The 23,919-nt window shown below is 38.1% G+C and overlaps 1 protein-coding gene across 3 annotated transcripts in view; it reads right to left on the bottom strand.

Annotated features, from left to right (window-relative positions):
- Positions 1 to 3,478: 3,478 nt before the first annotated feature.
- Drip (aquaporin homolog protein drip) overlaps positions 3,479 to 23,919 on the bottom strand; it is a 100,655-nt gene continuing 80,214 nt past the window's right edge. For all 3 annotated transcript variants that reach the window (XM_034985405.2, XM_034985407.2, XM_034985406.2), the window contains 5 exons: positions 15,778 to 15,921; positions 11,000 to 11,071; positions 10,101 to 10,238; positions 8,845 to 8,925; positions 3,479 to 5,823 (listed from right to left, as the gene is read on the bottom strand). In XM_034985405.2, coding sequence (XP_034841296.1) covers positions 5,719 to 5,823; positions 8,845 to 8,925; positions 10,101 to 10,238; positions 11,000 to 11,071; positions 15,778 to 15,921 — 540 coding nt within the window. In that variant the 3' untranslated portion in view covers positions 3,479 to 5,718. The remainder of the gene's footprint in view (positions 5,824 to 8,844; positions 8,926 to 10,100; positions 10,239 to 10,999; positions 11,072 to 15,777; positions 15,922 to 23,919) is intronic.

Below are 23,919 nucleotides of genomic sequence, written 5' to 3'. Positions count from 1 at the left end.
GTGTGTATTTTAAACGGACGCATATTTGCTAGCTTGTGCCGGTGCCAATTAGCTTCGCGAATCGTCTAGACTTCATATTTTTATGACACATATTTTATTTCAAACAAAACAAAATGTGTGGAATAGGCCATCCTACCGATTTGCTAACTCAGTGTCTAACGCTGAATGATAGCCACCGAGCTCATTTGACATTTATTATTAATCCCTTGAAGGTTTTCTACTAAAAATCATTTTAATATTACTCAGTCAAGCAGCAATGTGAAACCAACCAATGTCAAATGAATTCGGTGGCTATCATTTCGTGTTAGACACTGAGTTAACGAATCACCCCGCTGGGCCGCCTTACTTATATAACGTCTGGCGGCCGGGCTATTCTGTATCTTTGAAAGTTTTCGTTAGACATCAGTCTAACGAAAGACTCCAGTTAGAAATCCATGAAATCAAAGAGTCCAGTTAGAAATCCATGAAATTCCTGGTATCTTGCTCTAAGTATATGACTGATCTGCTTCTGTCTCAGCACGTGTAAAGAGGCGTACTTACTATCAATCACTCACTGAGACAATACTGGATCAAACGCCCTTGACATGAGCGACACATTTTTAGGATTCCGTAGTAAACACGGAACCCTTCGCCATGTCCGTCCGTCCGTCCTCGATTAATCTCACAGACTATTAGTGCTAAAAATCTAATTTGGCATGGGTATAAACATTAATCACGGCGACAAAGTGGTGAAATAAAATTGTGATAAATATTTTTTTAAGAGTAGCTCCCCTAGATGTAAAGTGGGGATGAATGTTTTTTCTCGTCTACCCCATAGTGTGGAGTATCGTTGAATAGGTCTTTTAAAAATACTGTGGGTGTGGGAACATCATTTTTCAATTTCTAGATCCGTTTGTAATGTTTGATGATGTTTTAAAGTGCTAATTTTTGTAGAGTCTAGTCTGTAGTATATATATCACACAGCTGTAGTATAATCAATTTTAAAGGAAAACTATCATGGCTAAGTTGTGACTACGGAACCCTACACTGCGCGTGGTCCGCCACGCACTTGGCCGGTTTTTAACAGGATCGGAGTTGCGCAGGCGATATGTCGCTTGTGATTAGAGCGCGGGAGTCACGACTGGCGCAAGGTAGGTATCCGCACAGATTGTGACGCGTCGTGATGAGATATTGTCAGATAGCTGTCGAATTGGGTCTAGGTAATAGGTGCTTCATAGGTTGATGCAAACATCGCATCGTAAACACCCATTGCTCAGTTTATGCGAAAACCCTATCCAAGGGCCTACCCTTATTTCAGCAATGATATTGATATATCACTACCCATATTATAAAAAATGCGAAAGTGTTTGTTTGTTGGTTTGTCCTTCAATCACGTCGCAACGGAACAATGGATTGACGTGATTTGAATGGATATATAGTTGAAGACCTGGAGAGTGACATAGGCTACTTTTCATCTAGTCACTAATCAAAGAGTTCCCACGGGATTTTTACAAACCTGTTTCCATGCGAACGAAGTCGCGGGCATCAGCTAGTTAGCACATAGGTACCTACCTACATATTTAATTTGCTAGTTTTTTTTTAAATTTATAGACTAGCGCTTGGCTGCAATCAGACCTGCTGACAAATGACCATGCAGCCTAAGACGGAACCTCCGCACTTGCCTAGAAGATGCTCATTTGACTTTAAGGTACCCATATTAAAATTATGGATTAATATGGTGATTCTTTATGACCTGACTACGACGAAATGATTCCTATAAATACGTATAGGTATCTAATTGGCGATGATTCAGTCTAACATAATAAGTATAACCTGGTAGAATTATTACGGAGACCCATATACATATATACTTACCCATAATCATCTACGCGATGTATTACCAGACGCTTAAAGACGTACAGTACGCGGCCGAAAGTAATGTATAAACATTTAGAAGGAAATAGCAGATTCGTAGAGCTCTCTGTCGTTGAGACCGACAAAACGTCATATAGGTATGAGTGACAGAGACAACGCTCTACAAAACCGAAATGTCATTCTAAAAGCCGATATACATTTCTTTCGGCCGTACTGTAGATGTACTACCTACTTAGCTATCGAAAGCGTCCCAGCAAACTGTCTCAGGTGGAAGTCGAAACCGGATCATTTCTCTTACTTTATGGGCCACAGCACTGCTGCGCCAGTTATAATGTATGATAGATCATTAATAACATAACCTTTAAATGACACAGTAGGTAGAAATATTTTGCGAAATAATTATTGATTCAAATACAATGGCAATTGTATGTATGTAATCTGGTTTGGTATTAATTTGAGACAATTCGTTGAACGCTCGTAATGTAACATTACACTTGTAAATGAGACATTCGCAATTACAGACTTCGCAAATAGCCAGGCTGTGTGGGTGGGAGCTATTAAATAATCGTTTTGTCTGCTAACATAATCATTAGGTAGCTATCGTATAAGATATATCGTATATCGGTAAGAATATTAAAAGGAGATGGACGGTGGAGCCACACGGGTAGATATTATAGACCAGAGGGGAAGCTTCACACTAGCTCACGCACACCACGACGTGCCACGGACGCTCCGTGCGCCCAGTTTGGCGGCAAACGGAGCGTCCGTGACACGTCGTGGTGTGCGTGAGCTGTGCTAGAGTGAGTGAACCTACAGTCAGCCGCTAGTATGAAGCTTCCCCTCTGGTCTATATATCTACTCGTGTGGTGGAGCTCCTCAACTTAAGGACTCCTCGCGCATAAGCCTTAACGATAGATACAGTACGCGGCAGGAATTATTGTAGGTACATCGACCTTTAGAATGACATTTAGGCTTTGTAGAGCGTTGTCTCTGTCACTCATACCTACCCATATGACATTTTGTCGATCTCAACAACAGAGACAATGCTCTACAAATTCGCTATCTCCTTCTAAAGGTCGATGTACGTACACTATTTTCCGCCGCGTACTGTACTAATTATTAAGAGAAGTCTCTCTAGCGCGCTCTCCATACAAAAGTAGTTTAGTTCTCGTTTGAATACTAAACAATCAAACTTAATGAAATTTTATAGGCATCCATACTAATATTATAAATGCGAAAGTGTGTCTGTCTGTCTGTCTGTTAGCTTCTTCCCGGGGAAGAACATAGGCTACCTTTTATCCCGAAAAATTAAAGAGTTCCCACGGGATTTTAAAAAAACCTAAATGACACGGACGAAGTCGCGGGCATCCTCTAGTATTTTATAAAGTAATACCTGTGTCTGTAGTAGTTTTAAAGTTAAGTACACGGGTTTAAACATTTGTAAACCCCTGTAACTTTAAAACATACATAGTACCTAACATTTATAGGGAAACAAAATAAACTTCAATTCCTGTCCTTTTACTTTTTCTTAAGGCTTCTTTCTCTATTCCGTTGTGTCTATCTATGCCACTATGCTTATCATCTATATGCAGTTAGATAAAGGATACACAAAAATATAAAACAATTGAAGTTGTATTATTTATTTCGCCACAAACAATAATCGTGAGAGATATGTTTTTACATACAAACAAATACCAGCTCACGCCGAACCAGCCGTTCGAATCCTACAGAAATATTTACTTAATTCCTTTAACTTAGCTCATACTTAATTTATTCACGATATCTGCATAAATAGACTTAATACTTTTGGAAACCCTATCTTATTTAACTTAATAATATAACTTATCTTACAATCAATCATCGGAGTCTTTGTATGATGTAAATTAATGAGGCATAAAGACGTTACATGTTTATTACTTGTTAGAAGATTGAGATAAAAATCAGGCAGCGATGTAGTTCTAGAACTTAAAGATTAAAAGCTGAAACAAACAGAACGCGACGGATCGGAAACTGCACGGCACAGCGATACCACAGATACTCTCGATGCGCGAGTACGTGTGTTTCATTTTTAATTGAAGTATGAATAATATCATTCGGCAGCGCGCGGCGACGATGGCGCGCTTTGATGTGTGTACGCCATTACAAATCTTGTATAACCTTAACAGTAGGAAATTAGGACCATAAGGCTACGTTCAAACGGCAATATTTTTCCCGTATACACGAGATTTTATTGAATAGAGCAGTGACAGCAGAAAATATATTCAGTCTATGCAGAAAAATCCCGTGATTGAAAAATATCACCGAGGAGGCTGCGTCTCGAAACGATGTTATCGAATACGACACGCATTGGCACTTATGTTTAGGTTCACACGAACAAACTTGTCAAAAAGTCGTATCGAATAGCCGCCGTGTAAACGTAGCCTAATACCTCGTTTCGCGAACCTTACATTAATCTAACATCAATTATTATTAACTATATCGCATGTCACTCATAAGAGATACGATATAAACGCGATATGAAATGGATAAATGTGCACTTTTTTTACTTGTTCTCATCATCAGCCTCCATTTGTACAGAAATTTAGACATCGACTTTGGAATTCCAAAGCAGAATATACCTACTTAGTGTCTATAAAAAATAAGCCCATTAATAAACCTTATAAAATGAAACTATCATTATATAGGTATAACAACTCATAAAGTTTGTATCAATGAGCTTATATAAGACTGTCCCTCGTGTAGACATAGATTAATAGTTATTAAAGGTCCCAAGAAACAACGGTGACAATCATACCTACTTATCTAGATATTTCTACTAGGTACGAAAATCATCCAGAATTATTTATACATGGTGTAACCAGAAAGCTAGCAAAAACTTAGCGTTACTGTTATACTATCTAAACACAGTCCAATACCAATAACCATTTGCCTCATTTTGTAGTTTTAGTGATTTAGTATCTTTGAAACCTGCAATGTATAGCGTGCAAAACTCGGGTCAATCCCCCGCCTACAACGCGGTATTGACTCCGAGTGGCCACTTTCGCAACGTTCGTTTACCTCTTAGCGTTAGTCAAATGTTTTACTTTCAATATATCGTAAACTTTTACAAAATTAAGTATAGGATTTTTTCATATGTATATTTTTTTTGCGTTTATTTTTGTGGTATCATATCAGTAATTAAGAGCCTCAATAGCTCAACGGGTAAAGGTGTGGACTGAAAACCGAAAGGTCGACGGTTCAAACCCCACCCGTTGCACTATTGTCGTACCTACTCCTAACACAAGCTTTACGCTTAATTGGAGGGCAAGGGGAATATTAGTCAGCAATTAACTTGACTAATGTTCTTTAAAAAAAAAAAAAAAAAGTAATCATCAGTAGGTACTATCACCTGTCTTCGTTTTTGCCAGCGTTCTGGTTACACCCTGTATTTTTAAAACAGGTGCCCCCTATAATACCCTTTTTACAAAAGCTAATCTGCAAGCACATTACTGTGTCGTGACTTGTAAGTGCATCTCAAGCATCAATTCAGCACGCCAGAGCCCGCGCCACGACATTCATTTAAAATGCCTTCTGTCGCGACACAACTCACAACACAGCTTTATGTGACTGCGCCTTAATCCAAAACATTTTTTCTTACTATAGTCGACGCATTAAAAACTGAGTCGTCGAGTTATCTGTCTGTTTCGCTTGCACTTACTTACCTACGACCTGTAAGTGCGAGCGAAACAGACATATAACTCGGACTATAACGACTCTAATCTGAGTTACTAACAATCCAAATACACAGGGTTTAGTTTAGAACATCTATCACGAGAAACAGCATAAAATATATAATATATGGTGTTTTTTTTGAGAATCAAATGCTTATAGATCGTAGGAGCCGGTGTCGCCGGCCTTGCCGATGCGCAGGATGAACCTGTAGACCAGCCCTGCGACCACGCCGCCCGCTATCGGGCCAACCCAGTATACCTGGAAAGAAGATTTTGAATGAAACCAACTATTCTATTTAATTAGGTACGCTGTCAAGGACACAGTGTTGTGCTTGAAATCAAGTAAAGTAGTTTTGCACTGCGTGTAACTAGACACTCGCATCAAGCAAACTTTTACAAGTTTTGTTTACTAAAAACTTACATTACAGTAGGTAGGTACGCGGCAGATAATAATGTACATCGACCTTTAGAATGACATTTCAGCTTTGTAGAGCGTTGTCTCTGTCACTCATACGTATGTGATCATAGGTATGTGATGTTTTGGCGATCTCAATGACAGAGACAATGCTCTACAAAACCGCTATCTCTTTCTTAACCGCGTACTGTAGGATATACGCACGAACAACATAGATTGGTACACAGAATACGGTTTACAAAAAATCGTAACACACATGGCTATATTAGTCAACGCTAACGTATTTGACCTTCCAAATTAGTTATTTGCGAACAAACCGAACGTAATGGGATGAACTAACACACATTGTTATTTAACAAATTGTATAATATTTATTTAGTGGAAAACTGGCCTCGCACCAGTTCTCACTGTCACGGTCTAGCACGAATTGCATAGATAAGTACCTACATACTCGCGATAGATACAGGTCTGTTACATCAGAAATAGTACAGTACGCGGCCGAAAGTGATGAACATCGGCCTTTAGAATGACATTTCATCTTTGTAGAGCGTTGTCTCTGTCACTCATACCCATATGACGCTTTGTCGGTCTCAACGACCGAGACAGTGCTCTACAAATCTGCTGTCTCCTTCCAAAGATCGATGTTCATCACTTTTGGCCGCGTACTGTTAGTGAGTATTGTCGTATAAATAAAAAAGTCGTTTGTTTCATATTGGATTCTGTTAATTTTTTTATAAGCGGGCACTGCCGTGCCCCCTGATAAACAAAACGAAGGCATCTAGAGTATTGTAGAGCATAAACTTGAATTTAAAAAAAATACTCTACTAGACTGCCTACGTATCTACTTATTAGCAAAAGACAAATTACTAAGTACTTATCTAATATAGAGCTACCAACTAACTAATATGGCAAAACTAACTTTATGTAAGCATAAAATCATGTGTCGGCGCATCAAAATAATACCTACGCGGCTTGAACACGATTCTCTACAAGTCTACAACATATAATCTTCTCACTGACACGTGATGCAGTGAAAGTGATATTCAGTAACGGGTTAAAGATTAGGTTAACTGGACATCTTACGTTTTATTTATATAGGTACCCACGACACAGGACTACCTAGTGTGGGTACCATAACACAATGTTATAATTGATTGATCTATGGTAAATAAATATTTTTTCATTTTTTTCATTTTTCATTTGAGCCAGACATCCGTAGCGAAATGAAAGTCAACGAGTAGGTAAGAGGCGACGAAGCGAGTCTTCTGGCGTAGCCCATTAAATAAACTTCAATCCCTTAACGCATGAGGGTGTCTATAAAGTACTTAGGTAGGTAAGTAGGTATACTACTTTCTTTTTACGTAACCATATAAATAGATCTACGTCCTAAACAGGTCTTCTGAGATTAAACGGTCGGGTAAACCGTGAAGGTGAAGACTCTAAATCTATATACATGTATAAAACGAAAAGCTGACTGATGACTGACTGATCTATCAACACACACAGCTCAAAAAAAAAGTATAAGCTTGTATAGGTATATAAAAGGAAAAGGTGACTGACTGACTGATCTAAGTATCAACGCACAGCTCAAACTACTGGACCGATCGGACTGAAATTCGGCATGCAGATTGCAGGTAGATACCTAGATATTACGACATAGGCATCCGCTAAGAAAGGATTTTTGATAATTGGGGGTTAAACAGGGGTTTCAAATTTGTGGTGTTCACGCAAACGAAGTCGCGGGTAGAAGTTAGTAACTAGATAAAGTTCAAAAATATGCTACTTGGCGACAACGCTCTTTAAAGTATCGAACAAGGATATATCTATTGCGATGTGACATGTCAGTTTACGACAATCGCGCTGCTGGTAACTTAAAGATTATTTAAGTAGACGAAAGCGTGGGTATATAATATTCTAACGGTAGTACTTCCAACTTCTTTGATAATGCGTATACAAAAAGAGATATCACGCGCCATTTTAACTCAAACTGTCAAGTTTTATCATGTCAATAGTTCGATTTTAGTCCTTAGTTGAACCGTACTTTTGACATGACAGTTGACATAATAGAGTTAAAATGGCAAGTGAATTCTCATTTTTTACGGACTATAACATACCTACTACCTAAGTATGTACACGATTTTCTACAACATGATCACTGGCACGTGATGCAGTGAAAGTGATGGCCGGTAACGGGTTAAAGATTAGGTTAACTGGACGCATAGGTACCTGCGTTTATTGCTTCCCAGTCGCTTCTCACATGACTCTGTGAATATATGCAGTTTTCTAGATCACTCGCAAGTTACGTATTGATGATACAACATATTCTTTTTATTGCATATGTAACGTATTGGTTGATATAATTAATTTATGTTAGATTTGACCTATGTTAGTTAAGATGAATTATGTTTTTTTTTTAAATGCTAGCTGTCTTTCTGTTTTGATTAACAAAATAGTAAAGCAGATCAAATAACTGGACGGTGTATATTTTGAAAAGATGGAACTTTGACTATGATGGAAGATCAAGATCTCAGGTTTAGGCTGTACCTACCATGTCTCAAATAGCCATGGTAGCCGAGTAGTTAAGACGTTCGCCTCCTATTCGGGATGTCGGGGGTTCGATCCTCTAACTTTTTGGAGTTAAATGCCTTTTAAGCAATTAAAATATATCACGTACTTTAACAGTGAAGGAAAACATCGTGAGGAAATCTGCATACCTGAAGATTCTCCATAATGTTCTCAAAGGCGTCTGAAGTCTGCCAATCTGCACTTGGCCAGCGTGGTGGACTATGGCCAAACTGTTCTCATACTGAGAGGAGACCCGTGCTCCATCATCATCATGATGATGACGATGTCTCAAATACATACCCAATGCGAAGTCCAGATTCCCATGACGAGAGCGGGGCCGAATGATCGTGCGGGGTTCATGCTTGAACCGGTGAAAGGTATCTGTTAAACAATAGTAGATATTATTTATTATATTTTACTCGTAAGTATATAGTACGTATCTATAAGAAACAACACCTAAATATATAAAAGGAAAAGGTGACTGACTGACTGAATGACTGATCTATCAACACACAGCTCAAACTACTGGACGGATCGGGCTGAAATTTGGCATGCAGATAGCTATTATGACGTAGGCATCCGGATTAGTAGGATTTTTGAAAATTCAACTCCTAAGGGGGTGAAATAGGGGTTAGAAACTTGTGTAGTCCACGCGGACGAAGTCGCGAGCATAAGCTAGTATATAATAAAAAGAGGGTGAGATGTCTCTTCTGTCACGATGACAAAATAACAGGAAGTGAGCAATTTGTTAAAAATTGCTGGACCAATTCCGACGAAATTCAATTGACAATTCAATTCCTTACACAAACACAATAATTTAAAATCCGTATCATATTACTATGCGAAGATAAGTATTATTCTATGTACCTACTTAGTTGTGAGCGATCTATTTTGATGGACAAAAAAGTACCTCTAGTACCTCATCTATGTAGGCCTTAAGGCTTAGGGCTCTGTCCACGGAGAGAAGTTAGTACAGGGCTCTCTTTGTTACGTACTCCCATACAATACAAAAAACAGCCAAGTGCGAGTCACACTGAGGGTTCCGCGCTACAATCGTATTTTTTCGACATTTTGAACGATACATGAAAACCCATTATGCATAAAAATAAATAAGAATAATATGAATGTACAGCTAAAGTCCTTTCATAATATATGATACCCCACTTGTTATCTTACGTTGAAAGTTGAAAATACTAATTATTTGTTCATGAACACATTTTAATGATTTAATTACAAATTCACGGTTTTCAGATTTATCCCCTTATATGTGTGCTATAAGACCTACCTACCTGCCAAATTTTATGATTCTAGGTCAACGTGAAGTACCCTGTAGGTTTCTTGACAGACAGACAGACAGACAACAAAGTGATCCTATAAGGGTTCATTTTTTCCATTTGAGGTACAGAACCCTAAAAAGACAGTGCGGGTGTCTACTGTCTACCATTTCGAGAAGCCAAGCAAATACAAACATGTTTTCAAAAAAACATTCGGTTTCGTTTGTGATTGGTGGTGACTTTGGTGGTAGGTAAAATAAAGGGCTATGAAGAGCGACTCACGCAAGCAGCGTGGCAGGCGGTGATGCTGAGGCCGATGGCGAGCGGTGCGGAGCCCTTGAGGTCGTTGCGGCGCGCGTCGCACACGCCCTGCACCACCAGCACCAGCACGAACGTGATCAGCGCCTCCACTAGCACCGCCTGCAACCGAATTACACAACAACTTACAAGACAGTAGAAATGGTATTGTTCGGTGTCTGTCGCTCATCTTGAGCAGTTCACTCAGAATCAGTACCCTTATTAATTATTCTAAATGCGAAAGTGTTTGTTTGTTGGTTTGTCCTTCAAACACGTCATAACGGAGCAACCGATTGACGCGACTTTTTGCATGGGTATAGTTAAAGACCTGGAGAGTGACATAGGCTACTTTTTTATCCCGGATCCCTTTCCAATCCCTTTCTTTTTTCAAAACATCGCGAGGAAATCTGCATACCTGAGAGTACCTATAATGCTATAATTCTATAATTTTCTCAAAGGTGTGTGAAGTCTGTAAATACACATGACCAGCGTGGTGGACTATGGCGAAACCTTCTCATTCTGAGCGGAGATCCGTGCTCAGTCAGGGCTGGCGAAGGGTTGATTATGATAATGATGGTTCACTGCAGCCCCCAAGGGGGGAGAGTGAGCATATGGGACACGGAGGAGACAAAATAATTTGTAGGGAGTCAAGAAGGCGCCCCGGGAAAACGCCAAGAGCAAGTACGGAACGGACGCCCTCCCGCGATTCGGCCGAGAGGTTGGTGGGGCCCATGGGTTGGTGGGGCCATGGGAGGTGGAGGGTTGTCCATGGTTCACTGCAGCTGAATGCCGTGGTAAGTACCGGTGCTCCTTGGTCCCCATTCTTAACATAACGATAAATTACCTTATTTTAAAATTGTAGATAGAAATCATCTTGACCATACCTGTCCATCGGTTACTCCAGTTCCTGGAAGGGTCATTCCAAATGTCTTTACTCTTTCTCCGGGCACTGCTAACTGTAACAAAAAAGACAATTAGTAAAATTTTAAGTAAACTGTAAAATATAATAAATATGAATGAAGTTATAAGTAAAGTTTAGTGCCGATTTCACCAACGTCGAGTGACGTTTAACCGAGGAATAAATTGGGCGTAATGACAGTTTTTGCACCTATTGAAAACCTGCCAAAATATAAAATTTACGCTCGGATAAGACTTATTTTACGTTGGTGAAATCGGCTCTTCTAGTACAACTAGCTTATGCCCGCGACTTCGTCCGCATGGACTACACAAATTTCAAACCCCTATTTCATTCCCTAAAGGGGTTGAATTTCCAAAAATGCGGATGCCTAGTGATGTAGTAGATGATCCGTCCAGTAGTTAGAGCTGTGTGTTGATAGATCAGTCAGTCAGTCAGTCAATCACCTTTTCCTTTTATATACGGATATAGATATTAATCTATTACTACCCATTATTATAAATGCGAAAGTGTGTTAGTTTGTTTGTTTATTGGTTTGGCCTTCAATCACGTCGCAACGGAGCAACGGGTTGACGTGATTTTTTGCATGGGTATAGTTTAAGACCTGGGAGAGTGACATAGGCTACTTTTTATCCCGGAAAACCAAAAAGTTCCCACGAGATTTTTAAAAACCTAATTCCACGCAAACGAAGACGCGGGCCTCAGCTAGTTAGTTTATATTTTACTCGTAGAATTTGAAACAACACTGGTCACTTGTGAACTAGGTATATGTGCGATATGTGGTGTTTGGAATTTTATATATTCTAGCATTGGTTGGACAGGTTTAGGTCATGATAAGAGACTGTAATGGCGAAATCGTTTAAACCATATATGGGAATTTGGTTTAACCCACTCTAAAAGCCGTACGAATAGCATTTAGGGGAACCTTATTATTTTGTTTACTAACGGCTAGTGGCTGATATTTTGACATTTTTATACCTACTAGATGATGCTCGCGACTTCGTACGCGTGGATTTAAGTTTTAAAATTCCCGTGGGGACTCTTTGATTTTCTCGTTGCGGGCGTCAGCTAGTCTCTATATATAAAAATGAATCGCTGAATGTGTTGCTGATCGCAAATCTCGAGAACAGCTGAACCGGTTTCGCTAATTCTTTTTTATAATATTCTTTGAAGTACGGGGATGGTTCTAACGGAGAGAAGAATTTAAAAAAAATCCTGAAAAAGAATCGACTGTCAGCTAGTTTCATATAATTAGCAAGGACCTCAAAATATGTAGATAACCTTAATGAGAAATCTGTGGTAAGGACTAATGCAGTAATTGTGAACACATTTACAGGCTTAATTAACTATAAACATTAGTCATACAAATCGTGATGTGTTAAATCGATGCTCTTTGCGGGTATAATGTCGCATCTAGAACATCTAGATGTGAGGTCGCCACGCAAATTACTAATAGGTACCTAAACTATCTCGTATTTCAAACTTCATCAGCTGAAATCTTTTTAAATAAACTAGTGACGGACTATGCTCATCGGAGGCCCGAGGCGGCATCACTAATTGAGGCCCCCCGGCTGCTGTGATGTCCAAAATGATATTTATGTGGTTGGCCTGTGTGTAGGTACATATGTATGTCTGTTCCTAAATCCGCTCGTAATTACTCAACGGCTCAACCGATTTTGATAAATTATACTTCATTAGATTCGTCTTGGTGGCGCGAGTGTCACTGGGTGTCACTAGGGTTGGTATAAAATTCTTAAAAAATTAAAAAATTAAAATAGCGAATTTATGAGAGGGCTGGAAAAGATGCATTTCAAACCGCAGTCGGGAGTTTTTCGAAAACATATAAATGATTCGGTATAGGTATTAAGTATTACAAAATGTAAGCGCGAGCGAAACAAGCGCAATTTATTTTCTCAATTTTGTGGAAAAGATGCGAACTATTAGCAACCAGACACTGAAAAATCGTGCCAACAGTCTTCGGAGGTATGATGATGATGAAGATATCAGCTATAAACCGTGTTAGGTAAGTGGAAATGACTTAGCAGGAAAGTGGACGTGACCCGGGACAATACCTAATGCTAGCAGGAAGATGGCACTGAATAATATGGAGAGCAAAGCGAGCGTAATTTCTTATTGCTCACTAGATTAAGTAAAAAACGAAATGGATCTATTCCAAAAACCCTGCATCAATCATTATAATAATCGCAATTCTTGTGATTGGCTGAATTTATGGTTTTCTTGTTCAACAACGGCAACAATATCAGAGGTGATTGCGATCGTGACATTGTAGCTGTCAATCTACCGCAATCGAGCTGCTGAATTTATATCCCGATCAAGCAAGAATCTAAACTTTCTGAAATTTTCTTAGGTCTCGATCAGGTTGAGGCCGACTAAGATTCGATAAGGATTTTAATACGAATTACACTATAGGTAGATAATAATGTAGGTAGGTAATAATTAATATCAACTCGATATTACGTTAATATGTAATTAGTAATTAAGTTTAAATGTTTAATTAACCACCGTTGATTGCCGTTAATGCTCATACTCACATTGAATGGCGTGCTTAAACTTTTAATGATCCTTGCAAAAGTAATTATAAAATTCAACCAACGATATTATGATTGAGCTGGTGACTTACTGATCGAAAATATCATCTCGGTACCAAGTTAATTTTGCTTTTAGTCCATCATATTATATTAAAAACACATGTTTTCCTTACGAGTCATATCTGAACTCATTTACAAGCAAAGCAGCCTAAAACTGAAATTGAGTCCAAAGTTCATGATATAAAGTTGAATTATTTTTAAGCAAAACGGCCTAAAACTATGCTAAATTGAGACCGAAGTTCGTGATTTTGATCAAAACGGTACAATTCCGCAGTACTTATTCTACTTTCAACTGCTTTCATTCTGTTTTTCGCTCCTGCTGATAATTTTTATTTCGTGCAATTAAACTGCTTTCTTCGCCATTCGCCATTTCCTAAAGTATTAAGATGTGAATTAAAAAAAAAATTGCAATTCAAGTAGGCATATACCCTACCAAAATTTTAGGATTCAAGCGAATTTTACCTACCTACGTAATATCAAGTTAAGTTTGTTTGGATGCAAAAAATAATAACCAAGTGTTATTTATTTGGCCGTTATTATTAAAGTCTGACGCATCGCGTGATCAAGTCGTGTGCTAAATAAGATGCGCAATCACACCTCTATAGATTATCACATTCACTATCCATATTATTATAAATGCGAAAATATGTATGTTTGTTTGTTGTCATCCACGCGGACGAGGTCGCGGGCATAAGTCATTCATAAATTATATTTTTACTATCACAATAAAACTATTATGTAAGGTCATATTAAACTTTGGATGTGTACTTAGCCCTAGTCAGTCACAGCCTTAATTATTATAGTTGACTCTTAAAACATATTGTGTGGATCTTCTTCAAAGAAATATACTTATGTTTTTATGCATTCAGTTTCTCACTACCACCTTTATCAATTTATAGACTATCGCGTTGCTGCAATCAGATCTGCTGGTAAGTGGCAAGTGAAATGCAGCCTAAGATGCGCAGTTGCCTAGAAGATGCCTATCCACACTTGACTTGAAGGTACCTTTATCTTAAATATCTATGAAAATATGATAGTGCTGCATGGTAACCATATAAATAGAAATTTAATGCAGATTGCAGGCCAAATATCGTCTTACGTATAAATACGTAGGTATCTATCTATTTTTCCAATGAATATATATATAGATATATCTACTTAATCAAGCTCACATAGACATAATATAGGGAAGCTAAAAACCCTTTTTTCTTCAGTTTTGCTAGGGCGGAAAAGGCAAGCGAAGTCGATGGCGTATAGTGATAGTGCAAAAGCGTGAGACTCTCTCGTAAGCGAAGGTTGCTCCAGTATTCCTTTATTCTAAGATCATCAGTGTCAGGGTGAACGACAATAATTTTTCATGTCATCACAAGCGAGCTTGATTACCGACCACTTTATATGGCGATTAGAATGTCGACGTCTTTTTCTTTTGCCGTATTTAGATTGGAAATGGTTAATTATAATGTTTTGCGGTTATGTGAAGAGCAGTTTAAAATTGCGGTGCTTTATGTAATAGCTGATAATATATTGTCTAATTGACGAGCGGTAGACCTACCTAAACCTACCTAATCTGGAGCGGTTTTAAGAACGAATATTTTTAAAAACATTTAGAATAGGCACTTAGTAGTTGGTTCCTCTGAGGGTTCCTGAACTTGTTTTATTTCGTGTCCCAGTATTGTTTTCTGAATTTATATAAATTGGACTTAAACATTGTGTGAAATGTGAGCGCACCGCTGCAAAATATCTGATTGCACATCTTCTCTATATATAAAAATGAATCACTAAATGTGTTGCTGATCGCAAATCTCGAGGACAGCTGAACCGATTTCGCTAATTCTTTTTTAATAATATTCCTTGAGGATGGTTCTTGCGGAGAGAAAAATTTAAAAAATTGTAAGTACCTATTTAAAAAAAGCATCGACTGTTAGGCGGTACGAAGTTCGCCGGGTCAGCTAGTTTAAAATAATTATACACACAATAGCATTATTCGTACACGCGATTGACCTATGCCAGCGTCATGAACGTACCTATAGGTACCTAAACTTATAACAAGATAATATGAGAGCGAGCATCGCTCCGTGAGTTTGATGTTCTTCATATTTATAATACCATAATTTATAAGAATTTAGCAAGGCCTTACCCTAATAAAAGCAGCACCAGCTGTGGCTCCCAGAGCCTGCACCACGATGTAGAAGATAGCTTTCAGCAGTTTGACGTCACCCGCCGCGAACAGTCCGCACGTCACCGCCGGGTTGATGTGACCGCCTGATACATGACCGATACCCTGTAACAAACGAAATGGAAAAATTAGGCTATGTTTTCAAAAAATTGTATGGACAACATCTTGATTCTTTGCAACCGTTTATCAGCGGTCTCGATGTCTGTCGCATTCCCATTAAGCCGTAAGCTTTTTGTTATATTTTATCGATTGTATAATTTTGTAAAAGCTTATACATATTAGGTATTTATATACCTATATGTAGTATGCGACAGGTTGAGTGTCAATCGGGGTATGAGGCGCACTAACTCGCGCTATCCCGCACCGGGTTAATGCGGGGAATGTGCGGGTGTGCTGGGCGTCCCCACCCCGATTGCGATCTCGACCTGTTGCGTACTATAGATATCGTAGTAGAGTTATGTTTTAAACAGCGGAAATGATGCAGAAGACACAAATGTCTCAAAAGTCAAGAGCTTAGCTTCGAGAAACATACACGAACATAGCTCCGTAGTGAAGAACGGTCAATATATTGTACCTAGGTATTTTTTTTTAAATAGGGCATATGTTTTGCATAGTCCCTGTTATTAATTTGCCTTGAGTCTAAATACTGGTACTTAACATTTATATATCAATAAATAAATATTAATTAATGTATTCTCATTGTAAGTAAACAAGTGCATCGTCTCTCAATAGTCTCAACGCTCAATATTTATCTTAAGAATCTGTTAACAATATGCCCAAATCGAGTAAATAGACGCAGTCGGCTCGGACAAACAAAGACGAATATAAATCAATCTCGTCATTCCTAATCTTACAAGACGGATAAATCATTCTCGGACATTTAGCACGGCTCTCAGAACTTCAGAAGCAATTAAATGTGCCGTCAGTACTCAAATATATAAAGGATGGGCAAACAAAACGCGCAACGGTAGCGATGCGTGACGTAAGCAGAAGTCAAAGCTCAATCACTGTATCAATTATTTTTCGCTGACTTTAATCGACAAAGCTTTGTAAAAGCTGCGAGAGAAATGTGTACGGGTCGCGGGATGCAGAGTAGCGCAAAGGAGAGCAATTTGAAAGTTTGATGTCCAAAATATTAATAGTTAATCAATTCTTATTATTTCATTTTATATTATTTGCATGAGTTGTTTTATTGCAAACAATAAATCCACTTAATGTTTTATATAATTTTGAAAAATGATTACTAAAACACTGATTTTATAAACTTGGCAAACACTTATGATATAATTTTTTATTCCATCAACTAAAATAGCAATTGTGACAAAAATAACACACGAATTCCGTCAATGTTGCACCAAGAAAGCAAAATGTTCTTGTCATAACTGACAATTTCGTCAGTCTAGGTCCCGACATATTCTCACTTGACGGGGCTACCCATAGGATATCCGCGCAACTGTCAAATACGTCAGTGTACTTCTTTGAATTGACGTAAGAAGTGCGAATTCACTAAATACATTCACTCCCTCTAGCGAAAACGAGTAGACCTACAATTGTGCAATTCTTTTCTCGGATACAACATCCACTTCAGATACTTATGACATCAAAAAGTCAAGTTCGAGTTTTTTGCAATTATGTCTTTGTTCCATTGGATGAGCGAGTCATGACTGCTAAGTGCTACGGCCTACGACGCTACACAGGAGCAGGTCTTAGAAAGCTCTAATACGATTAACTATAGACAAGTCACATTGTAAACCGTGACGGCAGCATCGCGGCTCCGCATTGTCCTTCAAGGCTTCACACAATTTCTTGTAAAACAAATTCTAGGAATCTCTTTGAAATTAATCATTTGATGACGTCGCGTGTTGTGTATGCCTAGGGCTTAAAGGTAAGGTACCGTCAAATACAGGCAGGTATCTAGCTTAGTGTAAAACCGTGTCAGGTTATCTTATTATCTACCCACGACGGCTCCCCTTATATAAATCCATTAATGGATCTGGCTTATGTCCTATTGAAATCAGAGACATATTGGTAGACGGTTTGTTTCCTAAGTATTCGCGATTACAAAATATAAAGCACTAGCTGAGCATCTTATCTTTTTAAAGCATTTTTCTATACAAAAATTATAAAGAGGTAAATTTTGTAAGCTTGTTTGTAGGGGGTAAAATAAGGAGGATCCGTAGGAGAACCTATTGTATCACGCCCCAAGCGTATTTGACTACTAGGCTCCTATTATTAAAAAAATATTCAGAAATTTTCCATAAAGCGTGATTAGTACCTATACCTGAGTATAGTAATAAAAAAATCTTACCTACTCATGTAGTATTTGCTTGTGTTGATGTATGTGATAAAATAAAATAAACTTTAGGCTGATTTAATTTAATTTTATGTGTACGGAGAATCATCCTTAAAGATAAATATTATGTTCGCATAACAGAACTTTTGTGATCGTGACTGAAAAACGTACGATGAGCGACACCGCACCTCTGACTTGCTTTATAATGTTATGTCATAGGTCGGTTCGATGAATGATTATTGATTGTATCATTAAAATAAGGACAATGTTATGCAGGATGTTAGAAGAGCCTTTAGATAATTTGTACAAAATATAATGTTATGCCTACAGTGCCACCAACTTCGACCACCCGTTGTGCCAGATCCTTTTTTCCTCGTACATGCAAACTGTGGAATCATCTCCCTTCGGCGGTGTTCCCATTAGATTACAACATGGGGTTATTCAAGGGGTGGACCAAGAAATTCCTGAAAGGTCGGCAACGCATTGGTGGTTCCTCTGGTACTGCAAATGTTCATGGGCGGCGGTAATTACTTAACATCAGGTGACCCGCCTGCTCCTTTGTTCGCCATTTCTATTTTTTTTTACTTATTTGTTCAGGTGACAGCCTCGCTAGTGCAGAATTAGGTAGGTAGATATCTACCTAAACAACCGCTCGGCAGTACCTAAAACCGCAAGGCCAAGAGCCTTTTCAGGGTTTAAATTGAAATTTGACTTATATGCAGCCTCTAGGCAAATGGCAGATTATATTTTAATAAAAATTAATTGAATTCAATGCACTCCAATAAATTTAAACATTTATGCATAATATGCTATTATAATGCCAGTAAACTGCCATGGTTCTTTATATTTAGGTAATTAAAATATCACGTTGATATAAATTCTAGATATAATTCAATTAATAACAGCATTAATTAATTATTAACATTTAACGATTTCAATCGTTCCGTATATTTAATGGGATTCGGAAATAATAAACATATTTGGAGCACTTAATATCGATAACAAGCATTGACCTGTCAGGAGCACTGCAATGCAATATGAATGATACAGGTACATTCAAATGAGACACGACAGACAGACACGTAATTTACAACCAAAGCAATATTTGTTAATTAGTTCAAGAGCCCATATCCAATTCACCACTCCAAAAATGTTTAAATTAAGCCGTGTAACAGTGCGCGCAAAACAAATAGTCCAATCTGAAGTCTGAACACGAGGAATATGATTGTGCATCATCATTCATCAAGAATACCCGACTGAGTTTGTTGTAGGCAGACTGGGCCTTTAGTTTTAAGTTTACGTATTTATTTATCACCATTACTTACAAACTCAACAATTGACAATCAAAAAGTGTGCAATGGTACCCAATTTTAATAAATGATTTGATTATTGATGATAACAAGAGTCACCGTAGTCTAATATTGGCAACAAAAGCGTGTTAGCTAACGTAATCTTAGTTTTTATTGGCAGAAGATTTTTCAACCGTCTTAGGTATTCAATAGTGGCGAAGATTCTCCACCCCACCTCCCCTACTTGTGGTCCCCACGAGAGATAATTGTCCAAGATTAGGCCAAGGTTCTTGACTTTATTGCTGAATGGCAATGCTAAACCATCAAAGCGGACTGCAGGCTGGTAAGGTAGGTAAGATTATTTAAATTTTGCCGTTGCTGCACAGTTGAAACTTTTAAAGACTGTACTTTCTACTTATTGAAGCACTGCGTAATAGTTTTCTTTACTTTGTTCATTATCACATTGTTTCTACGATGTGGGCTCTTCAACTATTTATGCTACTTCACGATAATACACTAAAGATCAATGACATCTCGGAGGTGAACAGTAAATCTAGCCGTGACACTGGAAATACGGATTATATAATATTTGTTGAATAAATTAGACATTAAACGAATTAACATAGTAATTAAAAGGTAGACGTGAGCCTTCAATAAAGTTAATTTGCTATTCAAAGTTTAATTTTTATGAGCAAATCTTACTTACATTAAAATATAAACCATAAAATTGTCAGAGTTGATTAAGTAGGTCAACACTTTACCAAGCCCATACGTATGAATAAAAAATTACCCGAATAAATCTGTGTGTTGATTTAAAAACGTCTCACAGAGGGAATTCCTAATAATTTGTATATTAGGTATGCGTTGAGTATCTAAGTTCAAGTTGCGTTCTAAGAGATGAAAATAATAGGGTTGTCTAAAACTAGACGCAAGTTCGAAACAATTAGCGTAGCAAAAGCTTCAAATATCAGGAGACAATAGAACAAAGCCATCCAAAGAGGCCGTCGGCTTTACATCGTAGCAAAGCTGTGTAGTTCAAATTGTTTTATTTCCTTTCTCCTCTTCCTTATGCCCGCTGATGCACTAGGTGATGCCCGCGACTTCGTCCGCGTGGAATTAGGTATTTAAAAAATCCCGTGGGTACTCTTTGATTTTCCGGGATAAAAAGTAGCCTATGTCACACTCCAGGTCTTTATCTATACCCATGCAAAAAATCAGGTCAATCCGTTGCACCGTTGCGACGTGATTGAAAGACAGACATTTATAATAATATTTATCATTTTAGCTCCTCAACGTACAGGTCTATTCAATAAATAAATATTGTATAAAAAGTGCTTCAATAAAATCACGGACGAAGTCACTGGATGTAAGTAATATTTATACTAGATAAACCGTATAACAGTAATTTTACTGTAAGAGGTATAAGGTTCGCCAGCGAATCATTATCAAATCTCATATGTAATAAATTGCGTGGTCTCGTAACGGGTTTCTCGTATAGTACCATAGTACCTTACCTACCATGCCATGCCACATGCGTGCTCATATGCCCGCGGTCACCGTACGATCAAGGGCGTCTACAATCCCTAACATGACGCGGATCAAGTTACAGGCGGATAGCGTGAGACATCGTATGCTTTAGTTTTCCTTACCTGACTTAAAAGATAAACAAATCGCAGAAACCTTCAAATGCATCTACCACTGGTTCGGAAGCCTTTTCTACTGAGAAGAACCAGCAAGAAACTTTGTCGGGGAAATGAGTAAATGACGTGATTTCCCCGGTGTAGTGGTTTAGCTTAACGGTGAATCCACACCGCAGTTAACATTTGTGGAGCAACGTTTGCAAATATGTTGCCACAAAAGTTACAGATTGTTACCTAATGTTACCGTGTTGCACAATGTTGCTCCACAAAAGATAACTGCGGTGTGGATGCATCGTTAGACCTTCTGGCGTCAGATTTTTCACTCGAATTATGATTTCATTGTCAGTTCGCGGTAACAAGGTATGGGTCGACATAGCGATACGAAACTTACACATTTCAGATCCAAGCTACTTGTTCTCCTTTTAAGTCAGGTAAGGAAAAATAGGTTATATTATATACTACTAGCTGATGACTGCGACTTCGTCCGCGTGGAATTAGGTTTTAAAAATCCCGTGGGAACTCTTAAATTTTCCGGGATGAAAAATAGCCTATGTCACACTCCTATCTTTATCTATAGTACTTATCTTAATCGACTGTAGTACGGAACCCGCGTTGCGCGAGCCTGACTCGCACTTATTTTTATTTAAGTATGTAATTTAGTAGATTAGTAGTTTTTACGTGAAAGAGTAATAACACTGTGTGTGTGTATGTTTGTTAATCTTTCCACATACCAACTTTCACCTTTATAATGTTAATGTGAAGTGTGTGATTATCTAAATATATAAAATGAAAAGGTGACTGACTGACTGATCTATCAACGCACAACTCAAACCACTGGACGGATCGGGCTGAAATTTGGCATGCAGATAGCTATTAAGACGTAGGCATCCGCTAAGAAAGGATTTTTGGAAATTCAACCCCTAAGGGGCTGAAATAGGGATTTGAAATTTGTGTAGTCCACGCGGACGAAGTCGCGAGCATAAGCTAGTAAAAGTATAAAACGCATAAGCTTATAACTTACGACACAACAAAACGGTAACACACATTACACGCCCGTGTCGGTCGCCGTGTATCCGACTCGCGCCGGATGTATTTATCAGTTCTTACCGAATACCAATACGTACACAACAATCATTCATTGCTCCAATTCACTTCGGTTTTGCTTTATTATGCAATTAATTCTATAAACCCTTTATTGAATTACTAGCTGATGCCCGCGACTTTGTCCGCGTGGAATTAGGTTTCTTAAAAATCCCGTGGGAGCTCTTTGATTTTCCGGGATAAAAAGAAGCCCATGTCACTCACCAGGTCTTTATCTATACCCATGCAAAAAATCACATTTCGTCAATCCGTTGCACTGTTTCGAAGTGATTGAAGGACAAGCCAACAAACCAACAAATCAATAAACCAACAAACCAACAAGCAAACACACTTTCGCATTTATAATAAGGGTACTGATGTACTAGCAGACCCGCCCCGGCTTCATAATATATTCGTGTATACTTGACGCGCTAATCGCTATCCACTCAAGTGTTTCAGCAGAAGTGTTCGAGAACTCGATAAATACCCGACGCTTCGCTCGAATGTTTCTGGAAATACTTTCTTACTGGGAGGCTATAACGTTAAAAAAATACCTTTATTAATATAATTATTTAAAAAATCTCACTTAGATTTGAAAAAATATTATCAAAACAAAAATATTACAATAGGTAATTATACAATTAACTATCTGAGACTGGGGTGGAAGACGTCCAATCCCGATTTTCCCAAATCAAATAGAGTAGTTAGGTAAAGAAAAAAGCTCCATGAAAAATCTTGAGTCTACGCCAGTGTATACCCAGTAGTTTAATACGTAGATATTCAGTCAGTTATCACGTAAAAGATAGGAAACAAAAAGGAAAACAGATAATATAGACTCATGAACAAAAATATCGACTGAAATTCAAAGTCGCAAAAGTTTGCCAAAAGCTCAGTGCATTATCTTAGTAAGTTTGGAGTAGGTAATAGGTAGGTACCTATAAGTGGGTAACACTGCTCTAGATCTTTCTAATTATTATGTATGTAAAAACAGATCCACATACATGTCACAGTGTCGCCCAGTTAATTAGCATCCGTTACATTGACCAGATAGGTAACTGTTTCTAATATAATTCGCATTGCTGTAGAAAAACCAGATTGGTAGTTTTAGATGCATACGTGCGTGAGAAGGTAAATGTTTGTTTTCGTTACAGTTATTCGTATTTTATGGGCATAGTTAGTTTAAATACTCGACATATTGACCTCACGCTAAACACACGTATCCGGAATAGAAATATTTTATGCCCGTCTCCGGTCTCCAGATACAAATTATTTCGCAGGTAAATGTCAAGCGGTTCAGACGATCGAGTCATGAAAAGGTAGCATACAGACAGATAGACACACTTTCGCATTTATAATATTACTAGTAGGTAGTATGGAAAGTTAATAAAAACTTATCTCGCAATCCCTATCAAATCAAACGCTCAAGCACAATATACGGAAATAATGAGTGCGAAAGTTTTTTTCTACTAGCATGGGTACGGAACCCTTCCATGTGCGTGTTTGGACAACAACTTTTTCAAATCTCATCTTTTCTCAAAATACCCATAAACAAACTGTTAAGTACTATTTACATATTAGTATGATTATTTCAGTGTCAGATCGTAACTAATGGTGTAAGGTTATCGCTATTAGCTGATAGCTCGTAAATCCCGCCAGTATGCTACACCTACGGCTGCGAGCTGTTCAGTGTATTTACATATCGATGTAAACTGTGGACTTAATGGACTATTCGTACGCTACGGTCTCGTATTTCAATATTATAAATGATTAAAGATAAAGAGTTAAATAATGTGATTTGATA

This window comes from Maniola hyperantus, chromosome 4, assembly GCF_902806685.2.
Source record: "Maniola hyperantus chromosome 4, iAphHyp1.2, whole genome shotgun sequence".
NCBI lineage: Eukaryota > Metazoa > Arthropoda > Insecta > Lepidoptera > Nymphalidae > Maniola > Maniola hyperantus.
The sequence above is the reverse complement of the archived record's forward strand: the minus strand, read 5'-3'. Positions and strand labels throughout refer to the sequence as shown.